This window comes from Anser anser, assembly GCF_964211835.1.
Source record: "Anser anser genome assembly, contig: HAP1_SCAFFOLD_758, whole genome shotgun sequence".
NCBI classification, from domain to species: domain Eukaryota; kingdom Metazoa; phylum Chordata; class Aves; order Anseriformes; family Anatidae; genus Anser; species Anser anser.
The window spans coordinates 1-16,606 of record NW_028153598.1 but is presented as its reverse complement, the minus strand read 5'-3'; the positions used below and the strand labels follow the sequence as shown (position 1 = coordinate 16,606).

General features: G+C 71.8%; 1 protein-coding gene across 1 annotated transcript; it reads left to right on the top strand.

The window, feature by feature from the left end:
• Positions 1-683: 683 nt before the first annotated feature.
• Positions 684-15,677, top strand: LOC310891848 (microtubule-associated serine/threonine-protein kinase 1-like; the record flags this gene model as incomplete). The annotated part of the gene is made up of 27 exons (XM_083854079.1): positions 684-804; positions 1,077-1,108; positions 2,593-2,681; positions 3,086-3,161; positions 3,628-3,706; positions 3,980-4,125; positions 4,496-4,571; positions 4,906-5,112; positions 5,939-6,040; positions 6,489-6,618; positions 6,878-6,945; positions 7,029-7,114; positions 7,191-7,399; positions 8,004-8,142; positions 8,246-8,378; positions 8,466-8,631; positions 9,551-9,652; positions 9,742-9,864; positions 10,109-10,218; positions 10,773-10,900; positions 11,087-11,244; positions 11,336-11,497; positions 12,031-12,260; positions 12,698-12,820; positions 13,404-13,540; positions 14,245-14,414; positions 14,986-15,677. Exons 1-27 carry the CDS (start codon positions 766-768, stop codon positions 15,675-15,677), a joined length of 3,912 nt encoding a protein of 1,303 aa, XP_083710205.1. The 5' UTR covers positions 684-765.
• Between the last annotated feature and the right edge of the window lie 929 nt (positions 15,678-16,606).

Genomic DNA, 16,606 nt, shown 5'->3' with positions numbered 1-16,606 from the left:
CCCCGTTAATCGGTGCTGGCCGCCCGCCTGGAACACGCCGTGGCCTCAATCCGGGGGGATTAGGGCCGTAATCCGGGGGGGGGGGCAGCGGGGGGGGCACCGCGGGTGTAGGGGTGTCGGGGGGGGGCTGCGGAGCAAACCTCCCCCCATTCATTTTTTTGGGGGGGGGGCGGGGCAGTGACGTCAGCAATGAAGTGGGGGGGGCGTCATTCGGGGAGGGGCGTTTCGGGGGGGGCGTTTCGGGGGGGGGCATTCGGAGGGGGGGGCATTGGGGGGGGGCACGACGTCCCCCCGGTGTTAAATGGGGGGGGCGCTGGGCAGCTGCGGTTCAGCACCGCGGCAGCGCCGGGCTTGGGGGGGGGTCACGGGGGGGCTGCGGGGAGAACGGGGGGGGCGATAACGGGGGGGCGATAACGGGGGGAGGGGGCTATAACGGGGGGGGCAATACCGGGGGGGGGCAATACCGGGGGGGGGCAGGACGATGTGAGGGGGGGTTTGGGGGGCGGGGGAGATGGAGCCCCCGGCAGTGAAAGGGTTAACCCCCCCCGGGTGGGGCTGCCCCCCCCCCCCCCCGGGTACGGCCCCCCCCCCCCCGCCACCTGCCCCCCCCCGGGCGGGGCCAGGGGCGGGGCTTGCCGGGGGTCGGCGGAGGATGGCGGCGGGCGGCTGAGGGGGGGGGCGTGGGGGGGGCGCCGGGGGGGGGGCAGGAGGAGGAGGAGGAGGAGGAGGGGGGGGGCCGGGACCCCCCCCCGCAGCGGCAGCGCCATGGACGACTCGGGCGTGATCCGGCGGCGGCGGCTGCAGGTACCGGGGGGGGGGGCACGATACGGGGGGGTCGGTACCGGGGGGGGGGGCAGTACCGGGGGGGGGGGGCAGTACCGGGGGGGTTCGGTACCGGGGGGGTGATGGGGGGGTCGGTCCGGGCGGGGTCTGCCCTGCGGGGGGGTCGCTGCAGGGCTTGGTATGGGGGGGGGGGGCACTGCGGGCCCCCCCCCCGCCGCACTGCAGGGGCCGGGGGTCTGGGGCCGCCCCCCCCCCCACGAGCCCCCTGCGCCCCCCCCCCCGGCGTTTTGCAGAAGGAGCTGCCGCTGCCGCGGAAGAGCAGCAGGTGAGGGCCCCCCCCAAATAACCCCCCCAAATCCCTCCCCAAATCCCCCCCCCCAAAAAGAGCCCCCCAAATGACCCCCCTGAAAATGCCCCCCCCCAATAACCCCCCTCCCAAATGACCCCTCCCAAATGACCCCCCCCCAAGCCCCCCCCCCCAACCACACGCGTGCGGGCAGGGTGGGGCCGCACACGCGTGGATCGCGCCCCCCCCCCCTTTAAGCCCCCCCCGGCCCCGCCCCGGCCCCGCCCGCCGCAGCCTCCGCCGCGTCCCGGCCCCCCCCCCCAGCCCCAGCCCCGCCGCCGCCGCCCCGGAGCCCCCCGCCCCCCCCCGCGGCCCCCCCCCCGCGATGCCGATCCCGGTGGGCAGCAGCAGCCGCAGCATGTTCCGCCGCACCAAGAGGTACCCCGGGCCTGCCCCCCCCCCCCGCGGCCTTCGGCCTCATCCTCATCATCCTCATCCCCCGGCCTTCATCCCCATCCTCATCATCCTCATCCTCATCCCTATCCCCATCCCCATCCCCATCCTCATCCTCCCCGTCTCATCCTTCATCCCGCCGCCGCCGCCATCCTCCGGCCTTCGTCTTCCCTGCCCATCCTCATCCTCATCTTCATCCCCATCCTCCCCCCCCTCCTCCATCCTTATCCTCCCCCCCAGCCTTCATCCTCATCCTCATCTTCATCATCCTCATCTTCATCATCCTCATCTTCATCCTCATCCTCCCCCCTCCATCCTCATCCTCCCCCCAGCCTTCATCCTCATCTTCATCCTCATCATCCTCATCTTCATCCTCATTCTCCTCCCCCCCAGCTTTCATCCCCATCCTCATCCTCCCCGTCTCGTCCTTCATCCCGCCGCCGCCATCCTCCGGCCTTCGTCCCTCCTTCATCCTCGCTCCCCCCCAACCTTCATCCCCATCCTCAGCCCTCCTCATCCTCCCTGCCTGCATCCTTCACCCCCCCCACGTCCTCCATCCTCAGCCTCATCTTCGTCCTCCCCCCTCCTCCATCCTCAGCCTCATCCTCCCCCCATCATCATCCTCCCCCCCAGCCTTCATCCTCATCCTCCATCCTCATCCTCCCCCCCCTCCTCCATCCTCTGCCCCCCCCATCCTCCGGCCTTCCTCCCACCCCATCCTCCATCCCTCCTCTTCCTCATCCTCCATCCTCATCCTCATCCTCCCCCCCATCCTCCCCCCCGCTCCATCCTCATCCCCCCCCCAGCCTTCATCCTCATCCTCCCCCCCCCCCTCCATCCTCGGCCCCCCCATCCCTCCTCTTCCTCATCCTCCATCTTCATCCCCCCCCCCTCCAGCCGTGCCCCCCCCCGCGCCCCCTCCCCATGCTCCCCCCCCCCCGCTGTTGGGGGGGGCTGTGCGTGTTTCCCATGGCTCTCCTGGGCGCGCTCGGTGCAAGGGGGGGGGGGGAGCGGTGTGGGAGGGGTCCGGACCCCCCCCAGACTTCCCCCCCCCTCTGCCCCCCCCCCAGCTGCCGCACGAGCAACCGGAAGAGCCTGATCCTGACCAGCACCTCACCCACGCTCCCGCGCCCCCACTCGCCGCTGCCCGGCCACATCGGTGAGAGCCGGGCCCCCCCGGGCCCCCCCCATCCCTGAGCCCCCCCCTCCATAACGCCCCCCCTCCCCGAACCCATGGGGACCCTCCAGGACCCCCCCAGAGCCCATGGGGACCCCCCAGACTGCTGCCCCCCCCCCAAAGGGCCCCATAACCCCCCCCATCCCCAATAACCCCACCTGAGGCCCCCCAGCCCCCCCCAAATTCATTGCCCCCCCCTCCCAAGCCCCCCCCCCATCCCTTGGGGACCCCCCCGCTCCCCCCTCCCTCGTCCCCTAGGGCAGGAGGGGAGCGCGTTAGCCCCGCCCCTTCTGCTGTGGGCGGGGCCTGGCAGGGCGGGGCAGCAGTGACGTCACCCCCATGTCCCCCCCCAAAAAAAAATTTTGCCCCCCCCTCCCCCCCCGCAGGCAGCAGCCCCCTGGACAGCCCCCGCAACTTCTCGCCCAGCAACCCCGCACACTTCTCCTTCGCCTCCTCCCGCCGGTAAGGTTGGGGGCCGGGGGGGGCGGTCCCATGGGGGGGGGGTGTCTCAGGGTTTGGGGGGGGGGGTCTCAGGATGGGGGGGGTCCCAGGATGGGGGAGTCCAAGGTTGGGGGGGGGGTCCCAGGATGAGTGGGGGGGTCCCAGGATGGGGGGGGGCGTCCCAGGATGGGGGGGGGGTCCTAGGATGAGTGGGGGGGTCCCAGGATGGGGGGGGTCCCAGGATGGGGGGGGTCCTAGGATGAGTGGGGGGGTCCCAGGATGGGGGGGGTCCCAGGATGAGTGGGGGTGTCCCAGGATGGGGGGGGTCCCAGGATGAGTGGGGGGGTCCCAGGATGGGGGGGGGGTCCCAAGATTGGGGTTCCAGGTGGGGGGGATCCAGGTGCCCCAGGCTGGGGGGGGGGGGCAGTGGGGGATGGGGCAGGGTGTTGGGGTCACTGATGCCCCACCCCCTTGTCCCCCCCCCCAGAGCCGACGGGCGCCGCTGGTCCCTGGCCTCGCTGCCCTCCTCCGGCTATGGCACCAACACGCCCAGCTCCACCGTCTCGGTGAGTGCGGGGGGGGGGCAAATCACGGTGCACCCCCCCCCCTCGGTGCCCCCCCCCCAACACCGAGGGGACCCTTGGGGTGCCCCCCACCCCCTCCCCCCATAGCCCTGGGGGTTCCCCCTGTGGGTGCTGGCTCTGACCACCCATGGGGGGGGTCCGAGGAGGGTCTGGGGGGGGGTTAGGGGGGGTTCCGGGGGCTCGGGGGGTTTCGGGGGGGGGTCCGTGGGGGGGTCCGTGGGTGACGCGGGCGCGCAGTCCTCGTGCTCGTCGCAGGAGCGCCTGCACCAGCTGCCGGCGCAGCCGACGCCGGAGGAGCTGCGCTTCCTCTCCCGCCACTTCGGCAGCTCCGAGAGCCTGGCCGAGGAGGATGGGGGGGCCCGGGGGGGGCCGGCCCCGCGCCCCCGCTCCCGCAGCCTCAGGTGGGGCCGGTGGGGGGGGTGGGAATTAAGGGGGGGGGTCAGGGACGGCAGGGGGATGGGGGGGGTGATGGGTTGGGGACACTGTGGGGTTGGGGTTTGGGGGCGGGGGAAAGGGGGGGGGGCGTGGGGGGGGTCAATGTGGGAGTGGGGACACCGGGGGGGGGCAGGAGGGGGCTGCCAGGGGGAGGGGGGTGCTGTGGGGGGGGGGCACACCACAAGTGATGGGAACACCAAGGTGATGGGGAGGCCGTGGGTGACCGGGGGACACGGGGGGGTGCTGGAGGGGGAGGGGGGATGCTGCAGGGGGGGCTATGGGGGTCCCGTGGGTGCCAGCAGTGTCCCCCCCCCCCCCCTTTTGCCCCCTCCTCAGCCCGGGGCGCTCGCCCTCGTCCCACGACAACGAGATCGTGATGATGAACCACGTGTACAAGGAGCGCTTCCCCAAGGTGGGGGGCCCGGGGAGGGGTGCAGGGAACTGGGGGGGCTCGGGGGGGGGCTGCAGGCTCCTTGGGGGGGGGTGGAAGGGATATGGGGGGGATTTGGGTGGTTGGGGGCAGCTGCAGGGCACCGGGGGAGCGTAGGGGGTCTTGGGGAGGTTATGGGGCAGCTAAGGGGGGGTCCGGGTGGGCACCGGGGGGGATGTGGGAGGGGATCTTGGGGGTTTTAGGGTCGGGGAGGTTATGGGGCAGCTAAGGGGGGGTCCGGGTGGGCACCGGGGGGGGGGGGACGACATGGGGTCCCCGGGGGGGTGAGGGGGCAGCCCGGGTGCGGTCCCCGCAGGCGACAGCGCAGATGGAGGAGCGGCTGGAGGAGTTCGTGCGGGGCTGCGGCCCCGGGGGGACGCCGCTGGCCGACGGCGCCCTCAGCTTCATCCAGCACCAGCTGGCCGAGCTGGCGCGCGACTGCCTGGCCAAGGCGCGCCACGGCCTCATCACCGCCGGCTACTTCTACGAGCTGCAGGAGAACATGGAGCGGCTGCTGCAGGACGTGAGCGGGGGGGCGGGGGGGGCTGCCGGGGCAGGAGGGCGCCCAACGGCACCCAACGGGCACCCAACGGCACCCAATGGGACCCAACGGTACCCAACGGGCACCCAACAGGACCCAACGGGACCCAACGGGACCCGACAGCACCCAACGGGACCCAACGGTACCCAACGGGCACCCAACGGGACCCAACAGCACCCAACGGGACCCAACGGCACCCAATGGGCACCCAACAGGACCCAACGGGACCCAACAGGACCCAATGGGACCCAACGGGACCCAACAGCACCCAACGGGACCCAACAGCACCCAATGGGCACCCAACAGCACCCAACGGGACCCAACGGCGCCCAATGGGCACCCAACGGGACCCAACGGCACCCAACGGGACCCAATGGGACCCAACAGTGTCCAACGGCACCCAATGGGCACCCAACGAGACCCACCAGCGCCCAATCGGCACACAATGGGACCCAACGAGACCCAACAGTACCCAATGGGCACCCAAGAGGACCCAATGGTGTCCAACGGGACCCAATGCGACCCCGTGGGCACCCAACGGGACCCAATGGTGCCCAATGGCACCCAAGAGGACCTAACAGTGTCCAGCGGGCACCCAACAGGACGCAACAAGGGCCAACAGCACCCAAGAGGCACCCAACGGGACCCAGCAGGGGCAAAGGGCACCCAAGGGGACCCAGGAGGGGCAAAGGGCACCCAAGGGGACCCAACGGTGTCCAACAGCACCCAATGGGGACACCCCAGTGCCCCCAAGCCCCCTGGTGCCATCGGGACCCCCGCACCCCTAACCCCCCTCTGTCCCCCCCAGGCCTACGAGCGCTCGGAGTCGGAGGAGGTGGCCTTCATCACCCAGCTGGTGAAGAGGCTCCTCATCATCATCTCCCGCCCCGCCCGGCTGCTCGAGTGCCTGGTGAGACCCCCGGGACCCCCAGCCCCGACCCCCTCAGCCATGGGGGCCCTGTGACCCCCCCACGTCCTCCCCACCCCGCCTTGCACCATCCCAACCGCCCAATCGCGACCATCCTTCCCGGTCGCCCTGACAACGCCCCGGCCAATCCCTGCGCACCGCTGATGGGGAGGCGGGGCTTCTGTTGCCACGGCGACAGCCGTGTTGCCGGGGCATCGCCACGGCCACTGGGGACCACGGCGGGAGGGGGCGGGGGGGCGCACACGCGTGTGGTGCCGTGCATGTGGGCACACCCGTGCGGCGCCGTGGGCAGAGCAACGCGCGCGTTCAAGCCCGCACACACGCGTGTTGCTGCACACGCGTGTGCCTGGCATGTTCGTGCCGCCACGCACGCAGCCCCCCGCATGCCGGGCGTGCGTCGCACACGCGCGTGCCCCCCGTGTGCGTGCAGGAGTTCGACCCGGCGGAGTTCTACCAGCTGCTGACGGCGGCCGAGGGGCAGGCGCGCGAGGGGCTGCTGAAGGCCGACATCCCGCGCTACATCATTGGGCAGCTGGGGCTGGCACGCGACCCCTTCCCCGGTACACACGCGTGTGCGAGCGGCCGCTGGGCGAGCACGGGGTTTACACGCCGATGGAGGCGTGCGCGGGGTCTGCGTGCGGCTGGAGGCGTGCACGCGCACGTGGGAAGGGCGTGCAGGGGGTTTGCACACCCGTAGGGGTGTTTGCATGTTTCGGCATGCAAGGGGGGGGTGGCACATGGCGGGGGGGTGTTGCACGGGGCACACGCGCGTGTTGCACGCCTCGGGCACGTGTGAGAGCCTGCCCTGTCCCCCCACAGACGTGGTGCATCTGGAGGAGCCCGACAGCGGTGGGAGCAACACGCCAGAGCCCGAGGAGGGGGCTGAGGTGGGTCCTGGCTCAGGGTCCCCCATACGTGCAAACCCCCCCCCTCCAAACCCCCCCCCCCCGTCACTCCGTGACCCCCCCAGGGACGCGGCAGCACCCCCAGGACCAAGAAGCCACCGGGGGAAAGCGACTTCGAGACCATCAAACTGATCAGCAACGGTGCCTACGGGTGAGCGGCTGGGGAGGGGGTCTGGGGGGGGGCTGCGGGGCCGGGGGGGGCCCGGCGTGACGCCGCCTGTGCGCAGGGCGGTGTACCTGGTGCGGCACCGGGCCACGCGGCAGCGCTTCGCCATGAAGAAGATCAACAAGCAGAACCTGCTGCTGCGCAACCAGGTGCAGCAGGCCTTCGTCGAGCGCGACATCCTCACCTTCGCCGAGAACCCCTTCGTCGTCAGCATGTTCTGCTCCTTCCAGACCCGCCGCCACCTCTGCATGGTCATGGAGTACGTCGAAGGTGTGATACGGGGCCACGCGTCGCGATATGGGGCCACGCGTCGCAATATGGGGCCACGCGTCGCAATATGGGGGCCGTGCGTCGCGATATAGGGCCGGGTGTCGCGATAAGGGGCCAGGCGTTGCGATAAGGGGCTGGGCGTTGTGATATGGGGCCGGGTGTCGTGATATGAGGTCAGGCATCGCAATATGGGGCCAGGCATCATGATATGAGGCCTGGTGTCGTGATATGGAGCCAGGTGTCATGGTATGAGGCTGGGTGTCGTGATGTGGGGCCAGGCACCACAATATGAGGATGTGCAGTTGAGGGTCACGATACGCAGCTGATGGTCTTGATACGCAGTTGGGCGTCGCGATAGAGAGCAGTTTGTGTCCCAATGGGGGCGGTTACCATCCCGCCACGGGTCTCCAGTGTCGTGATATGCAGTTGGGTGTCGCGATACAGAGCAGTCTGCACCCCAACGTCGTGGTTACCATCCTGCCGCGGGTCTCCGGCGTCGCGATATGCAGTTGGGCGTCGCGATACAGAGCAGTTTATGTTCCAATGGGGGCGGTTACCATCCCACGGCGGGTCCCCGGCATCGCGATACGTCGCCGTCCCGCAGGCGGGGACTGCGCCACGCTGCTGAAGCACATCGGGGCGCTGCCGCTGGAGCTGGCGCGCCTCTACTTCGCCGAGACCGTGCTGGCCCTCGAGTACCTGCACAACTACGGCATCGTCCACCGCGACCTCAAGCCCGACAAGTACGGCCGGGGCTGGGGGGGGGGGTCCTAGGGCTAGTGGGCGGGGGTCCCAGGGCTGGGGGGGGGGGTCCCGGGGGGGTCCCAGCCGCCGGGCTCCCCGCAGCCTGCTGATCACCTCGCTGGGCCACGTGAAGCTGACGGACTTCGGGCTCTCCAAGATGGGGCTGATGAGCCTCACCACCAACCTCTACGAGGGCCACATGGAGAAGGACGCCCGCGAGTTCCGGGACAAGCAGGTGGGCGTGGCCTCGGGGGGCGTGGCCTTTGGGGGCGTGGCCGTTAGGGCGTGGCCGTTGGGGCGTGGCCAGCATTGCCCCCCCCAGGTGTGCGGCACCCCCGAGTACATCGCCCCCGAGGTGATCCTGCGGCAGGGCTACGGGAAGCCCGTGGACTGGTGGGCCATGGGCATCGTCCTCTACGAGTTCCTGGTGGGCTGCGTGCCCTTCTTCGGGGACACCCCCGAGGAGCTCTTCGGGCAGGTCATCTCGGGTACGGGGCCGCGGGGGGGCGGTGGGGAGGGGGGGGGACCGGGCACGGCAGCGGGGGGGCCGGGAACACCGGGGATGTGGGCACGGGGGGACGGGGTGGGGGACGTCGCCTGTAATACGGGGACACGGGGACATGGGGATATGGGGACACGGGGATAAGGGCATGGGGACGTGGGGATGGGGCAGGTCATCCTGGGGACTTGGGGACATGGGGATATGGGGACATGGGGATACAGGAATGGGGATGTGGGGATGGGGCAGGTCGTCTTAGGGACATGGGGACACGGGGACATGGGGACACGGGGATATGGGGACACAGGGACATAGGGACACAGGGACATGGGGATATGGGGACACGGGGATACAGGAATGGGGATGTGGGGATGGGGCAGGTCGTCTTAGGGACATGGGGACACGGGGACATGGGGACACGGGGATATGGGGACATGGGGACACGGGGATATGGGGACACAGGGACATGGGGACACAGGGACATGGGGATATGGGGACACGGGGATACAGGAATGGGGATGTGGGGATGGGGCAGGTCGTCTTAGGGACATGGGGACATGGGGACACGGGGACATGGGGACACAGGGACATGGGGACACGGGGATATGGGGACATGGGGACATGGGGACATGGGGACATGGGGACACGGGGACATGGGGACACGGGGACATGGGGACACGGGGATATGGGGACATGGGGACACGGGGACATGGGGACACAGGGACATGGGGACAGGGCATCTCCTTTATAGGGACAGATGTGGGGCCATGGGGCTGGTGGTCCCCGGTGCGGAGCTGGGCCCACGGCAGGCAGCTGCACCCTTGCGTTCATGTGTCCCCCTTTTCCCCCCACCCCGATGTCCCTCTGTGTCCCCCCCGTGTCCCCCCATGTGTCCCCCCCCGTGGCAGACGAGATCCTGTGGCCGGAGGGGGACGAGGCGCTGCCCCCCGACGCTCAGCACCTCATCTCCCGCCTGCTGCAGCCTGACCCCCTGCGGCGCCTCGGGGCTGGTGAGACCCCGACCCCTGTCCCCCCCCCAGCCCCCCCCGAGCCCTGTGTCCCCCCCTGAGCCCCGTGTCCCCTCCGTGTCCCCGCGCAGGCGGCGCGCAGGAGGTGAAGGCTCACAGCTTCTTCGCGGCGCTCGACTGGACGGGGCTCCTGCGGCAGAAAGCCGAATTCGTGCCCCACCTGGAGTCCGAGGAGGACACCAGCTACTTCGACAGTGAGGGACCCCCCCGGGACCCCCCCTGCAAGGGGACACCCCCATGGGACCCTCTCAGCACCCACAGACCCCTCCCCATTCTCCACACCCCCCCCCAGGAACCCCCTAAGGTTCTCCCTAATGGGAACCCCCCCACCCAGTAGAGCCCCCCCCGGACACCCCCTCTGGGTGCCGTGTCCCTGCTACCCTTGGGGACACCTCCTGTGTCCCCTGCCCCCCCCCTCAGCCTGCCCTCCCCCCCCAGCACGCTCGGACCGCTACACCCACGTCGCCTCCTACGAGGACGAGGACACGACGGAGGACGAGCCCGTGGAGATCCGGCAGTTCTCGTCCTGCTCCCCCCGCTTCAGCAAGGTGGGCACGGCGGGGGGGGGGGGGCACGGGGGGGCACGGGGAGGGGGGGCACGCACGGGGGCGCAGGAACACACGCACGCTTGTACAACCCTCGTGCAACACCGCACCCGCAAAACCTCGGGAGATCCCTGGGCACAATCCCGGTGCGATCCTGGTGTGATCCGGAGCATGATCCCGGTGTGATCCCGATGTCATTCCGGACATGATCCTGGTGTGATCCCGGTGCGATCCCAGTGTGATCCTGGTGTGATCCCGATGTCATTCCGGACATGATCCCGGTGTGATCCTGATGTCATTCTGGACATGATCCCAGCGCGATCCCGGTGCGATCCCAAGCATGATCCCGGTGTGATCCCAATGGCATTCTGGACATGATCCCAGTGTGATCCCGGTGCGATCCCAAGCATGATCCCAGTGTGATCCCAATGGCGTTCTGGACATGATCCCGGCATGATCCCGGCGCGATCCTGGTGTGATCCCGCTGTGATCCCAATGTCATTCCGGCCATGATCCCGGCGCGATCCCGGCGTGACCCCGGTGCGGTCCCGGCGCAGGTGTACAGCAGCCTGGAGCAGCTCTCGCAGCAGCCGGAGCCGAAGGCGGCCAAGGGGCGCCCGCGGGACGAGGGCCGGCGCGAGGGCTTCGCCCGCGACCGCGGCTGGCGCACGGCGTCCCCCGAGCTGTGAGCACCAGGGGGGGCGCCTGGGACCCTGGGGGGGGCAACAGGGTCACTGGGGGGGGGGAACAACACCTGGGTGCCCCTGGGCACACCTGAGGGAGGGGACAACTGGGTGCCCAGGGCATGACGGGGGGGGGGGGGAGGGGGCAGGTTTTTTCCTCCCCCCCCCCAGCACCTGGCTCCCTGCAGGAAGCGACCCCCGGCTGCTGAGCCCCCCCCCACCGAAGGGGAGGGCAGCCCCCCCCTGGGAGCCCGCCGCCGCTTCTCAGCGCTGCTGGAGCCGGGGCCCCCCCGCAACGGGGTCCCCCCCCGCGACGGCCCCGCCGAGGGCACCAGCGAGGAGCCAGGTGGGTGCTGGGGGAGGGTCGTGGGGGGGGGGTGTCCCTGTGCCCCCCCTTGGCCCCCCCACCCCCCATCCCCTCCTTCCCATCCCCGCAGGTGAACGGGCGCTGCCCCCCCCCCGGGCTGAGCTGGGGCTGCGGCGGCCGCGGCACCCAGGGGTGGCCCCCGAGGGGGGGGGTGACAAGCGCAGCCCCCGCGGCCCCGGCAAGGTCACCAAGTCCGCGTCGGCCACCGCGCTCTCCGTCATCATCCCCAGCGGTGCGTGTCCCCCCCCAGCACCCAAAGGTGGGGGGTGGGGGGGCTGGCAGGGTCCCCTGGGTCCCCAAGGGCGGGGAGGGCTGGCGGTGTCCCCGGGGGTGGCAGGGTCCCTGGGTCCCCAAGTGTGTGGGGGGGCTGGCGGTGTCCCCAGGGGTGGCAGGGTCCCTCTGTCCCCCAGGTCCCCAAGGGTGGCAGGGGCTGGCGGTGTCCCCGGGGGTGGCAGGGTCCCCCAGGTCCCCATGGGTGGTGGGTGCTGGCGGTGCCCCTGGGGGTGGCAGGGTCCCTCTGTCTCCCAGGTCCCCAAGGGTGGTAGGGGCTGGCGGTGCCCCTGGGGGTGGCAGGGTCCCTCTGTCCCCCAGCTCCCCAAGGGTGGCAGGGTCCCTTGGTCCCCAAGCGTGTGGGGGGGCTGGCGGTGTCCCCGGGGGTGGCAGAGTCCCCCAGGTCCCCGAGGGTGTCGGGTGCTGGCGGTGCCCCCGGGGGGTGGCGCGGTCCCCGTGTCCCCGTCTATGGGCACGGTGCCAGCGGGGGCGCAGGGGAGGCGCCCGGCTCCTCGCCCCTGGGCAGCCCCATGTCCCCGCGCTCGCTGTCCTCGGACCCCTCGTCGCGGGACTCATCCCCGGGCCGCGAGCTGGCCCCCGCCGTGGCCGCCCCCCGCTCGCCCATCGCCATCCCCCGGCCCGGCAAGAAGTTCGGCTTCACCCTGCGGGCCATCCGCGTCTACCTGGGGGACAGCGACGTCTACAGCGTGCACCACGTCGTCTGGGTCAGCGGGGCCGTGGGGACGAGGGGGGGGGAAAGGGGGCGTGGGGACAGGGAGGGGACGCGGGGATGTAGGGGGGTATGGGGACGTGGAGGGGGAAAAGGGGACATGGAGGGGACGCGGGGATGTGAGGGATGTGGGGACAGGGAGGGGACACGGGGATGTAGGGGATGTGGGGACAGGGAGGGGACACGGATATAAAGGGATACGGGGACATGGAGGGGAAAAAGGGGACATGGGGACATGGAGGGGACATGGGGATGTGAGGGGATGTGGAGACATGGAAGGGAATGAAGGGACATGGGGACAAGGAGTGGATATGGGGACACGGGGGCCACTGGGGATGCACGGGGACTGGGGTACCGCTCGGTGCGGGCGGGGGCCGCGGGGCCGTGCCGGGGCTGTGCCGGGGCCGTGCCGTAACGGCGCTGTGGGTGCAGCACGTGGAGGAGGGGGGCCCGGCGCAGGAGGCCGGGCTCTGTGCTGGGGATCTCATCACCCACGTCAACGGGGAGCCCGTGCACGGGCTGGTGCACACCGAGGTCGTGGAGCTCATCCTCAAGGTCAGAGGTCACGGGGTCACGGGGGGATGGGGGGGGTCACGAGGCCACAGGGTTGAGAGGTCGGGGTGGGGTCATGGGTCACGGGCAGGGTCGTGGGTCACCGTGGCGGTGGGGGGGGGTCAGAGGTTGGGGTGGGGTCAGAGGTTGGGGTGGGGTCAGAGGTCATAGTGGGGTCATAGTGGGGTTGGAGGTCATGCTGGGGTCAGAGGTCATGGTGTCAGGGGGTCACAATGGGGTCAGAGGTCGTGGTGGTGTCGGGGAGGCATGGGTCACAGTAGTGTTGTGTGGGGTCATGGTGGGGTCAGAGGTTGCGGTGGGGTCAGAGGTCACATCAAAGGCAGAGGTCATGCTGTCAGGGTCACAATGGTGTCAGGGGTCACAATGGGGTCTGAGGTCATGGTGGGGTCAGAGGTCATGGTCGTGTCAGGGGTCACGGTGGGGTCAGAGGTTGTGGTGGGGTCACGGTGGGGTTGGGGTCACGGCAGGGTCGGAGGTCACGGCGGGATCAGAGTTCACAGCGGGGTCGGGGGGCGTGGCGGGGTCAGGGGTCACAGCAGCCCCGTGACCCGGGCGGGGCCGGCAGAGCGGCACCAAGGTGCTGGTGACCACGACGCCGCTGGAGAACACCTCCATCCGCCTGGGGCCCGCGCGGCGCCGCAGCGCCCGCACCAAGATGGCCAGGAGGAACCGCCGGGGCGGCGCCGGGGGCGGCCACGAGAGGTGGGCGGGGGCCCAGTGCCCGGGGGGGGGGTCCTGGTGCCTGGGGGGGGTCCCTGGTGCCCAGGGGAGGTCCTGGTGTCCGGGGTCCCGGTGCTCGGAGAGGGGGTCCCAGTGGCCAGGGGGGGTCCCGGTGCCTAGGGGGAGTCCCGGTGGCCAGGGTCCCGGTGCCCAGGGGGGGTCCCAGTTCCCGAGGGGGGGGGGGGGTCCTGTTCCCGGAGGGGGGTCCTGGTGCCCAGGGTCCCAGTAACCGGGGGGGGGTCCTGGTGCCCAGGGGGGGTCCTGGTGCCCAGGGTCCCGGTGCCCGGGGACGGGGTCCCTGGAGGGGGGTCCCGGTGCCCGGAGTGAGGGCCCTGGGGGGGGGGGGGTCTTGGTGCCCAGGGGGTCCCGGTGCCTGAGGGGGGATCCCAGTTCCCGAGGGGGGCGGTCCTGTTCCCGGAGGGGGGTCCTGGTGCCCAGGGTCCCGGTGCCTGGGGGGGGGGGTCCTGGTGCCCGGGGTCCCGGTGCCCGGGGGGAGGTCCCGTTCCCGGAGGGGGGTCCTGGTGTCCAAGGTCCCAGTAACCGGGGAGGGGGCCCCGGTGCCCAGGGTCCCGGTGCCTGGGGACGGGGTCCCTGGAGGGGGGTCCCGGTGCCTGGGGTGGGGGGTCCCGGTGTGTGTGTGGGGGTTCCCGGTGGGGGTGCCCGCAGTGACCCCCCCCCCCCCGCAGGCGGCGCAGCGCGCTGTTCCGCCACCTGGCCCGCCAGGCCTCGCTGCTGCACACGAGCCGCTCGCTGACGTCACTGAGCCGCTCGCTCTCCTCCTCCGACAGCCTCCCCGCCTCCCCCACGCACGCGCGCGCGCGGGACCCCGCCCACCCGCCGCGCGCCGCCGAGACAGGTGCGCGTCGCCGTGGCAACGGGCAGGGGGCGGGGCTAGCGGGGAGGCGGGGCTACGGGGAGGGCGAGGGGCGGGGCTACGGGGACATCAAGGGGCGGGGCTGCAGGGCGAGGGCGGGGCTACAGGGGACGGGGCGGGGCTATGGGAGGGCTGTGGGAGGTGGGGCGGGGCTACCTGCAGGGCAAGGGGGCGGGGCTTAAGGGGGCGGGGCTACAGGTGCTTCGATGGGCGGTGCTTCAAAGGGGCGGGGCTTCAAGGGGGCGGGGCTACATGTGCTTCGAGGGGCGGGGCTTCGATGGGGCGGGGCTTCAATGGGGCGGGGCTTCAGGGGGCGGGGATCAGAGGGGCGGGGTTTCAGGGGGCGGGGCTACAGGGGCTTCAAGGGGCGGGGCTACAGGGGCGGGGCTTCAATGGGGCGGGGCTAAAGGGGGCGGGGCTTCGAGGGGCGGGGCTAAAGGGGGCGGGGCTACAGGGGCGGGGCGGGGCTCCCTGGGCCAGGAGGGGCGTCCTGCGGCGGGGCCTGCTCCCGGTGCCGGTGCCGGTGCCGTGCGGTGACTCCCGGCCGGGGCAGGGCCGTCCCCTCCCAGCAGCTCCCCGGGCTCCAGCGCTCCCCCGTCGCCGGCCCCGGGCCCGCACCTGCGTCCCAGCTCCCTGCAGGGGCTGTCCCCGAAGCTGCAGCGGCAGTACCGGGCGGCGCGCTGCAAGTCGGCCGGCAGCATCCCGCTCTCGCCGCTGGCCCACACGCCCTCGCCGCCCGCCGCCTCGCCGCCCGCCTTCCCCGCCAAGCTGCACCCCAAGGCCGCCGACTCGCCGCGCCTCGCCCGCCGCGGCCCCCCCGACAAGGCGCTGCCCCCCCCCCGCAAGCTGGGCCTCGAGGCCCGCAAGGACTTCCCGGCCGAGCCCCCCCTGCAGAGCCTGGCCGAGTGGGACGGCGAGAGCCCCGGCGACGGGGCGCCCCCCCCGGCCCCCGCCCGCCGCCTGGGCCGCCAGGAGCCGCCGCTGCTGCTCGGGGCCCCCCCCCGGTGCCGAGGGTGCTGCCGCCGCCCCCCCCAAGGCGCTGAGCCCGGTGCAGGAGCACGAGCAGGGCCGCAGGGGGGGCGCGCCGGGGGTGCCCCCGGTGCCCATTGTGGTGGTGGGGGCCGGATCGGGCCCCCCCGGGGAGGGGGAGAGGGCGGGGAGGGGGGCCCCCACCGGGCGCTGACCCCCCCCCACCGGGCCCAGGCCCCCCCCCACTGGACGTTGACCCCCCCCACTGGGCACTGACCCCCCCCACCAGGCCCTGACCCCCCCCCCCCCCCACCGGGTGCTGATCCCAGCCTATGCTGTAAATAAGGGGGGGGCCAGGCATGCGGGGCCCCCCCTCCCCGCCCACCGGCACCTCCCCCCCCGTGTACACAAAGGGTTAATACTGTGACACCCCCGCCCCCCCGGTGTGATGTCATCGGCCCCCACAAACCACCCCCCCCCCTTCGTCCAGGTGTAGCCCCCCCCCCCCCTTTGCCCCTTGGTTCTTGGCCCGGTGATGTCATGGCGGTGATGTCAGCGGTGATGTCGTGCACGGTGATGTCACGGCGGTGACGTCACGCACGGTGGGGTGAGGGCGCAGCTCTGACGTCATCACGGAGGGAAACCGGTGACGTCACAGTCCGTGGGGCCTGCGGGTGATGTCACTGCCAGTGACGTCACAGCGCCGACGCAGAGTGGAGGTGCCGACGTCACAGTTATGACGTCACCCATAACATAAGGCAGACGATAGCACAGCTCCGGTGTAACCGGCGGAGCGGGCCCGATGATGTCGCAGCCACCGCGTAACCGATGGCGTGGGAACGATGACGTCACAGCGACGCTGGCACGGATGACGTCACAGCCGCGACGACGTCAGGACGGGAGGCGCGACCCAGGCGGTGACGTCACCGCGCGGGGCTCGGGCGAGCAGTGACATCACACGCCAACAGCCCCCCCCGCCGCTCCGAGGGCCAGCCGGGCGGATGACATCACCACTGCCCTGTGACGTCATCACCCCCCCCCCCCATTCTTGCTATGCAAACGCCCCCGGGACGCCCCGGCCCCCCCCTCCCCGGGCACAGGGGGCGATGGGGGCGCCCGGGGGGGCCCCGGGGACCAATAAAGGCTGCACAGCACCGCCCGGCCCCGCTGCTCTGTCCGGGGGGGGGTCGAGGGGGGGGGCGGGG